Source organism: Balaenoptera borealis (genome assembly GCF_965194805.1).
Source record: "Balaenoptera borealis genome assembly, chromosome: 1".
In the NCBI taxonomy this organism is placed as follows: Eukaryota; Metazoa; Chordata; class Mammalia; order Artiodactyla; family Balaenopteridae; genus Balaenoptera; species Balaenoptera borealis.
This window is the reverse complement of record NC_138860.1, coordinates 173,114,094-173,123,537: the sequence shown is the minus strand read 5'-3', so window position 1 is coordinate 173,123,537 and position 9,444 is coordinate 173,114,094. Positions and strand designations below refer to the sequence as shown.

The 9,444-nt window shown below is 56.2% G+C and overlaps 1 protein-coding gene across 1 annotated transcript; it reads right to left on the bottom strand.

Annotated features, from left to right (window-relative positions):
- Positions 1-2,480: 2,480 nt before the first annotated feature.
- TENT5B (terminal nucleotidyltransferase 5B) lies at positions 2,481-9,329 on the bottom strand. Its single transcript, XM_082349241.1, has 2 exons — positions 8,890-9,329; positions 2,481-4,379 (listed from the first exon to the last, which is right to left on the bottom strand). The coding sequence occupies exons 1-2, from the start codon at positions 9,151-9,153 to the stop codon at positions 3,357-3,359; spliced, it is 1,287 nt and encodes a 428-aa protein (XP_082205367.1). The 5' UTR covers positions 9,154-9,329; the 3' UTR covers positions 2,481-3,356.
- Between the last annotated feature and the right edge of the window lie 115 nt (positions 9,330-9,444).

The following is a 9,444-nucleotide window of genomic DNA, read 5'->3' as shown; positions in this document are numbered from 1 at the left end:
GCACTGTGGGGTTGGGGATGGGGGATGGGTCTTTACTCCCTCAGCCTTCCCCTCTCTGGCTCTGATTCCCAGTTCTCGATTCCTTCCTGTCCTGGCATCTTAGATGGCTGCAGGAACTGTCCATGAGAGAACAATGCCAACCACTGAGTCAGTGTTTTTTTCACACCCGGAAACACTACACCTCTCCCAAACACACCCCCGGGCACACCTGATGCCACACGGGCCTCTGACATAGTCACCACAAGCCATGGCTGGTGTCACAGTTGCATTAAGAAAATGTACAAACTTGGCAAACAGTAATGCAAACTCTTTTTCTCTGTCACATGTATGTACAGGCGACATACTGTCACGCTCATCCATGTGAAATCAGAGTGTAGGGGCAGGATGGTGCAGGGGTTAACAGCAATGGCTCTGGGGGCAGACAAACCTCTTTGACCTCTCTGGCATCAGTTTCCTTGTCTGTAAAATGGAAATTCTTGCTCTTCTCTCGTGGAGGTGTTGGGAGGGTGCACTGAGAGGGTGTGGTCGGGGAGAACTTAGCAAAGTGATAGTTGTTAGTGGGAAACTCCTGTCTCCCACGTCTCATGGGGAGCACACGCGCCTGCACAAGGTCAGCAGAACACCATCAGGTGCATGTGCCCTTCCCCAGACACACCTGCCAGGAGCATGTGTACATTGGCAAGTCTCCTCCGCCCAGAATGCTCTTTCCCCAGACATCCGCATGGCTTGCTTCACACTGTCTTTAAGTCTTTGTCCAATCAAACGTCACCCTTTAAAGGAGGTTCACCCTTTTTAAAATTGCAAACCCAGCACTTCCAGTCCCTTACCTTGCTATGTATATTTTTAGGCATTGCTGACCTTCTAAGACTATATAATTTAGTTTATTTTCTTTCTACCCCATTAGAATGTAATCCTCACAAAGGTAGGGATCTTGGTCCTTTGTTTGCTGATGTGTTCCCACCCCTGGAGGGGTGGCTGGCACACGTGGGCTGAATCCAGTGCATACACGCATGTGCCGTGGGTTTCTGGCTCTCTCCCCTCTGAAACGAGCACGTCCAGGTGAACCCCACTCCCCACCCACCCCAACAAGCTAGGCCTGTGTGCTTACACTGTGAGCATTCCCCTCATGCCCAAAGCAGGAGCTGGGACAAATTTAGTCCCCCATCCCAGGACCCTAGTTGGGTAGGCACAGCCAGCGTGGGGTGGGAGGCTGCTTTCAGTCACCAAGCAAAGAAAGCCTTTCCACTCATCCTTCCAGCCATTCTGAGCCCAGCAGGGACCCAGTGAGCAGGTGAGATGGCTGGACTCACCCAGCTGACCAGGGGCCTCCTCTGTGGCCTTGTTTTTTCCACCCTGGCTGGAACCATCAAAGCCAGCACTTCAGAGGCCACTAACGAGGCTGAATATGTTAAGAACTTTGCAATCCTTGGATCAAAGAGGCTGGGTAAACAGTGGGCAGCGTCCAGGCCTGTGACTGGCTGATGCCCTGAGGCATCAGCCTCCCTGAGAGCTTATGGCTGGCAGCTGGCACTCACTCCCAGACAGCCAGGCATGGCCCCAGCTGCGTTTGGAAAGGAGAGTCCCTGCCCCTCTGGGGGACCTGCTTAGAGCAAGCCAGAGTGTGTCCATCAGCAGGAGGGGGTGAGAGAGGAAGCTGGAGCATTGAGGGAGCCTTTCCCAGCAGGGAGGCCAAGCCTCAGCTCTGGCTCTGAGGGCCCTAGAAGCCCCCCAGTCCCAGCTGCCACCACTGGGGGCGGGGATCTCCAGTCCAGACTCACCCTGCTTGTTCTCCACCTGCTTCCTGGGAAGGGTTAGGGAAGGGTGAGCAGGGCTGGGGTCAAGCAGCCCTGAGCACTGGAGTGTGAGGCCAGGTCCAGGGTCATTAGGACTCCAGGTAGGAAACATTGAAATATTTGCTTTTTTTTTTTTTATTTAATATTAATTATTTATTTAGGCTGTGTTGGGTCTTCGTTTCTGTGCGAGGGCTTTCTCTAGTTGCGGCAAGCGGGGGCCACTCTCCATCACAGTGCGTGGGCCTCTCACCATCGCGGCCTCTCTTGTTGCGGAGCACAGGCTTCAGACGCGCAGGCTCAGTAATTGTGGCTCACGGGCCTAGCCGCTCTGCGGCATGTGGGATCCTCCCAGACCAGGGCTCGAACCCGTGTCCCCTGCATTGGCAGGCAGATTCTCAACCACTGCGCCACCAGGGAAGCCTGAAATATTTGCTCTTTAGCAAGAGACTTGCTGAGGTGATGTCCAGGGGCAAGTCACACCTGTGTGGACAGGGGCTCCTAGGACAGTTGCCAAGCTGGGCTGGTGTTGGGGGAAGGAGGAGCATTCCCCAGCTACAGCCCAGGACTCAGACCCTGCCCTCCAAATGTCCCCTCCCATAATACAAGCCAGACTCAGGCTGGGGGAAGCAGCCACAGATCCCACAGACTGTGGAAGGTCCTTCTCCCAGGAGAAAGCATGGTACTAGGTTCAGTGTAGACAATCTTTATTGGCAGGTGTTAAGAGTGCTAAATAGTAGCAAATACAAAGGGAATGGAAGGGAAGTGGGGCGTGGCTCTCCTCCCCCATGTTAAGGACCCTGTAACCAGGCCAGTGGGGTGGGAGCACTTGACTGTGGCTACTTTGGACCCAGCACCTTCTGGAGAACAAGATCCCAGGCAGGAGGGCTCCTCAGGACATGGGGGAAGGCGGCTGTACCCCAGCAGGGGCATGGGCTGTGTCCCACCCCAGGCTGCTTCATTCCTGTCCACCGCACACCTCAATCGACAGCTCGGGGTAGGGGTGTTAGGGGACTGAGCTAAACCTATCCCTTTCCAAACCTAGGTATCTGCCTCATGCCTCAGTTTCCCTCCTCCTAGTTAGTGGCCCAGCCCGACCCAAAGTGAGTAGTTCCCATAACGTACCATATTTTAGCCACTGTGTGGGCTGCAGGCCCTCGGAGGCTGCTCTTTTCACTGTGGGCTGGCCCGACCCAAAAAAGACCCTTTCTAGGCCACAGAAATCAACCTGAGATGATAGGCATTGAAGCTACCATCCCAAACATTCTTTGTCTCCTGAAGGCAGGTGACCCCCAAGACGAATTTCCCCTGCACCCCACAATCATGCTGGTCCAAAAGTGTAGTGCAAATAACCAAAAGGTCCATCTACCAAGAACCTAAGCTTGGCCTTCAGCCCACAGGGGCTTCACTCGGGGGAGGAGTCTGGTCTGTTCAGTTTAAGGCCCAACCCTGCAGCAGTGCTGGGCTACCTGGCACGGGCTGCCCGTCTCTGGTCATGTTCTCCATGCACTTCTGGAGGCCCCACTCCATCTGGAGAGGCCTAGTCCTTTCTGGCCAGGGTCTGAGTCAGTTACAAGGCAGCCAGGTGGGATAGGAGGCGTGGGCCCGGGACAGCAGAGGCTGCACGGGGGTCACGTAGTAATTGACAGTGGCGGGCACGACCCCGTCAGGGACTGGGGAGCGCCAGGCCAGGGCGGCCGCGGCCGCCGGGCCCTGCTCGGCCAGCGCCTGGAGCGCCAGCGTGGCGATGAGGCCCAGCGTCTGGCGGCGCTCGTGGCTCATGAGGCACACTGTGCTCTCGTTGACCACCCGGTGCAGCGTCACCAGGCAGGCGTAGCGGCGCGCCGAGTCGGCCCCGCTGAAGTGGGCCTCGAGGTAGCGCTCCAGCATGCGCTGCTGCTCCGCCAGGTCCGGGAAGTCGATGAAGAAGCGGGAGCACATGTAGCGCTGCAGGGCGCTCACGTCGGTGCTGGGCTGCGGCCGTAAGCCCCGCACCAGCAGGTGGCAGTACTTGAGGAGGCCGCCCCCTCGGATCTCTTCGGGACTGCGTGTGGCGATGACGCGGTGCCGCAGGTGGTCCAGGGCCTCGGCGAAGTCCCCGTACAGGCTCTCGCCTGTCACTGTGGGGTGGAAGGCCTCGGACATGGGCGTGGAGGAGCACTGGCTGAAGAGCAGCAGGGAGTCCAGGAGGATCTGGAAGGAGTCTACGCTAAACTCGAATTGGCGCCTGACCGAATCCACGAACTTGAGCTCCACGTTCTTACCGCTCTTGTTGGACAACGAGATGAGGCTCCAGCGGTCCGTGTCTGTGCACACTTTCACCAGCTTCTGTACATAAGCCTCCTTGAGTGTCAGGGGTGTGATCTTGGCCCGGCTCACACCGGCCGGCAAGAAGTCCAGCAGGCAGGCCAGCACCACCTCTTTGGTCAGCTGGAAAGACGCCTCGCTGCGCAGGTCCACGCGGAACACCAGGTCCAGGTCCTTGTAGCCCAGGCCACTCTCGGGGTGCAGCACGTGGCTGGCGGCCGAGCCGTGCAGCCGCACACTGTGCACGCGCAGTCCCTGCTCCTCCAGGCTGCTGCGGACGACCTGCAGAGGGGATGGCAGGAGGGAGAGGTATCAGCGACTAGGGCTCCTGGGGTCCGCTGTGGGCTTCCACGTAATAATCACAGTGATATCAACCACTGTTGACCACTTATCAGCTGTTGTGCCTTTGGAAAATCATTTAATTCTCTAAGCCGAAGCCTCTATTTCCTAATCTAGAGGGTGGCCCGTTTGGAGGAATGACTCAGCAATAATGATAGCACATACGTGCATAGAATTTATTGAATGCCAGGTCCTGATCTAAGCACTTTATACATTAGGATATAAACTCACGTAAATCTTACAGTGACTCTGTGAGGTGGGTATTATTACTCCCACTCTACAGATGGGGAAATGGAAACACAGAGAGGCCAAGTAACTTGCCCAAAGTCACACAGCTGGTGAATGCAGAGCTGGGAATTAAACTCAGAGTTCATGTCTTAACCAGTATGCAATTCCACCTCTCTAAAACTGCAAGTAAAACACTTCATTTTGTGCCAGACATGATGCAAACTGCTCAAATGTGTTGGGAATGTAATTGGCTGTTCACATGCATTACTACATTAATGCTCACAATAATCCTGTTTGAGTATTATTACTCCAATTTACAGATGGGGGACCTGAGGCACAGAGAGGTCATGTCCAAAGTCAGAGAGTAGTCGGGCTGAGACTAGAACCCAGGACAGTTGGATTCTCAAGTCCATGCGTGCTCTTTTGACTATGACACATTCATTTACCTTTACAAGGACACAGTGAGGCAAATATTAGACTAATTTTACAGATGAGGAAACTGAGGTTTATAGTGGTAAAACACTTAAGGCTCAGAGAGGAAGCCATTCAGAAATGGCAGGGCTGGAAGTTGAAACCCAAACTCTACCTGCTCTTGGTTGAGGGGATGGGTCAAAATCCCTGGACCCGGACATTCAGTTTTCTCAGCAGCCCAGAGTACTTCACACACCGAAAGTGACCAGGCAGCATTCCTACCCTGAGGGATTCTGCAACCCCGCCTTGCTGCCAAGTCAGCTCCAGACCCAGCTGCTCTTCTGGCCTCCCAGGGAATTACTACAAAGAATGCACGTAAGTGCTGAGGAGGCAAGCTGCAGTGGGGCAATCTGAGGCGGGCGGCTCCCTCCAGAAAGCTTCCAGGAGGAGGACCCTGACTAGGGGAAGGTATTATCATGACTATGGGGGGATGGGGAAACATCTGGCCATCAGGGACCTGCGGGGCCAGGCAGCTGGGGCAGGGGAAGAGGAATATTGGCTCAGCACCTATTGGGTGCCAGGCATTGGACCTTCTTACCAGAATCTATGGGGAATAGATCTTTAAAATCTCCAAGTTATAGATGGGGAAACTGAGGAGTGAAGTTACCTGCCCAAGATCACCCAGAGGTGATCCAGGTATGGCTGACTCCAAAGTCTATCTTCTTTCTACCACATTACCAACCCAGGGTTTGGAAGGAGCAGAGGCCAGAAAGTAGGGTTCTAATCCTCTCTCCCTTTCAAAATTTCAAAGTGAGGGCAACCCTCCAATCACTGAAGCCCAGGGCCAGAGTAGCTAGGGAGCAGGAGGGTGGGGGTTGGGGAAGCCTGGCCAGGCAGACGGGGGAGGCTGGAAGTAAGGGGCCAGTTGTTGCAGTCCAGCCTGTGGGACTTCTAACCCACACTCTGGCAGCTGGCAGCTGTGCCCATGTAGGCCAAGGGGAGAATTGGGCCAAAGACTTTGTCCTAAGGACCCTGGCAGACCTGCAGAGTAGACCAGCCCCCTCTCCAAGTCCCATTAGAGCTGACTGGGCCTTACTCAGCGCCAGCTCCTGCTCCCAGGCTGATGCCCACCCTAGGGCATGGCATCTGGCCTGGTGAGTGGGTAGGAGTACCCTTGTTAAATCGCCTGTGTCAGGCCGTGGGGCCGGCCGTGTCAGCCAGCCAGCCAGCCAGTGGCTGTTGTCTCTTTCCCAGGTGTGACTACAGCCAGCTTGGCAGGCAGTCCCCAGATACCGCCACACCCAACGACTGCAGGGCAGCTTGGAGCCTCCTGAATCAGACTTTCCAGCCATGGAGGGGGCAGTGGCTGCACCTTCCTTTCTTCTGTGCCAAGGCCCTCCCCCAAACCACTCTGCTCCCAGGCTGCTGCTGAGACCTGCAGGGAGACCATAGGTGCTGTCAGCCAGCAGGCTTAAAAAACTTGAATCCAGAGCCACTTGATGCAGGCCCTCTAGCTGCAGCTGGAGAGATCCGAGTCTAATTCAATCCTCTGGATCCAGAGAGGGCAAAGGACTTGTTTAGGGTCACACAGCCAATAAGTGGCTGAACTTAATTAAAACCAGTCCTCCTAGAGCTATGAGCAGGGGGCCTCCTACAGGAGAGTGGGTCCCTCTAGCCCAGGGACAAGCAAGAATGGCATCTCTAACTGCCCAGATCACTGCTGTAGGAAAACCTTGTGGGGGGTAGAGAGGGAGAAAGGTTCCAATTCTTGAACCATCGGACAACTCAGCACTAGTAAGAAGCCCAAAATCAACAACCAGCACCCCCCACCACACACACGCAAAACCAGTACCTTCACCCCCTGCCCCCCCCCCCCCCCCACACATATATCCCAATAGTTTGTGAAGCTGCCGGCTGCAGATTCCTGCCAGGAGATGGACTTTCTTCACACCAGGTGAAGGCACCTGTTTCCTTTGGATTCTGGAAGCAGAAGGGGCGTTGGAGAGCAGTTCAACCCATCCCCATTGAACAAATAGGGACACTGGGCCCAGCAAAGGGAATTGACAACTGTCCAGGCCCTGAAGCCAGATGTCCAACCTCCCAGTCCAACTCTGAAGTCGCCACTTCCCCCTCCCCACCACAGCCGGCAGCTCCCTGTTTTGTGATATTTCTGACCCTAGTCTAGGATAATAGTACATTGTACTATTATCACATTGTAGAGTCAGCTCCTATTGACCTGCAGTCTCCCCCACCTGGCTGGAAGGCAGGGAGGCTGGGTCCCAATCACATCTATGCCCCTAGTGTCCTGAACAGGGCCTGGCACAGAGGAGACACCAGTAAAGGCAGTTTGGACCATACTGATAGGGGCAGGGACTTCCCCTCCAGGGCACTGCACGGTGCAGAGGTGAATTGCCACACTGGGCTCATGCCTGGGACAATAGTCCTAGAGATACAGCATTTGGGGCCCAAGGTTGACCTGACTGTCAAGGGGAGAAAAGCCTCAACTGGTTTCCTAATCACCCCATGACAGTGGGGCAGCCAAGAAATGCCTCAGTGAGCACCATTGATGAGTCAGCCCTGGGGAATCTGTCCCCACCCCCTCCCATTCCTTGGGAGGGAGGGCGAGGTAATCCCCCAGCAAGCACCACTCCCCCTCTGTGGAAGCTAAGGCAGAAGGAGCAGGGGGGTGGCCTGCTTCACCTGGCTTGTATGGTTCACCTCCCCAGAAAGAAAGTCCATCTGCTGGCAGGAATATGCAGGAACTGTGGCTAGATTTTCTGGTTTCTTCTATCTGCTAACACCTAGAAGTTGAGTCTTGGGAACTGGGGAAGAGGTGGGAAAACCTTGAACCTGCAGTAACTGGCTCCTGGGAAGACCCAAGATTCTCTGGGTTTGATTTTCCCCTCTAGGTAATCTTAGGCAGCTCGCTGCCCCTCTTGGGGCCTCAGCTTCCCCAGCTATAAAATGCATACAATAATTACCATCTTCTGGTATGTCAGGGCATGACAGTGCCTGGGCTAACAGGTGAAAGAGCAATTTTAGGGTTGTTGAGAGTCAGGTAAAGGGAAGAGGGAGTCTGTGGAAGAGGAGAGGAGTTGCCAGAATTCTCTTCTGCTCCTCAGGAGAGAGGTGGGGCTTGGGGCCAGAGACTCGGCCCTCATTTCCAATCTTGGGGAGGGAGAGAAACACCTAAACTGGACACCTGATGTTGCCCTCCAGCATGCAGGCATCAGGTCTGGCCTGGTGCTTAATCTCCTCCTGCCACAACCCTACTTGAGAGGGAGGGAGTCCTTGCTGGAATTTCTCAGCTGTCCCACCTAGCGAGGGGGCTCTTGAGCCATGCGCTGTGGGAACACAGGACAGAGTCCGCTCCTAGAACCTTGAGAGAGGGAAGAGGTAGAGGGTGAGACCCGGGGATGACGATTTAGAGATGAAAAGAACTATTTTGGACTCAAGCATGTACATCTACCCACCCAGGGCTGCCTGGCATCTGTTGTCCCTGCAGGCGGGGTTGTTCTTCCTCCACGGCCAGGTCCCTCCCCACTTCCCGCCCCTCTCCCAGCCAGGGCCTAGGTGAATGGTCCGAGCGGAATTGGGGCTCCTTAAGGGGCGGGGGACGGGAAAGTCAAGCGGGGAGAGAGTATGAGGTGCAGGGGGAGGAGGGTATGGACTACCATCAATGTCGTGCGATTTTGTTACAGCCCCTGTCCTTCTCTGAGCCTTGTTTCCTTAGCTTTCCAGCAAATCGAACAGACTCCGGGAGCCTCCCAGCCACGAGAGCCTCAGCCCCACATCCCCGCCCAGCGTCTCTCACCTGCACGATCTGCCGGGGCTGCACGCTCAGCGTGGGGAAGTTGCCGCGCCCATGAATGGGAATCGGTTCGCTCAGGAGCGCATCCAGTCGCTTCACCTGCGGCCAACTCAGCCTACTCAGGTGCCGTCCGAGGGAGGCCGATGCGGCCTCCGGGTCGGGGCCGCCGCCTGCCGGGGCAGCCGTAGCCACCGCCGAGGCCGCAGCGGTCTCCACCTGTGCAGCCGCTCGGTCCGGGCTCTCCGCTCCGCTTTTCGAAGGCATCATTAGCCCGGCCCCGGGGCCCCGACGGCAGAAACCGGGGGGCGGTAAAGGGGAAGAGGGCAGGGAGAGCGGCTGGGCCGGGGCCAACGCGGAGGGCGCAGGGCCGGACGGCAGCGACGGCGAGGCAAACCCAGGGCACACCTCCGACGGCAACGACCAACCGACCCGAAAGCTTATGGCCTGGGGCCCAGCCGACTCTTATAGGCCGCGGGCTACACGCCCATTGGTCCCGGCTGCTGTCACACAGCGGGAACCGCCCCGCCTCTCGACGCTCCTACCATTGGTCAGCAGAGC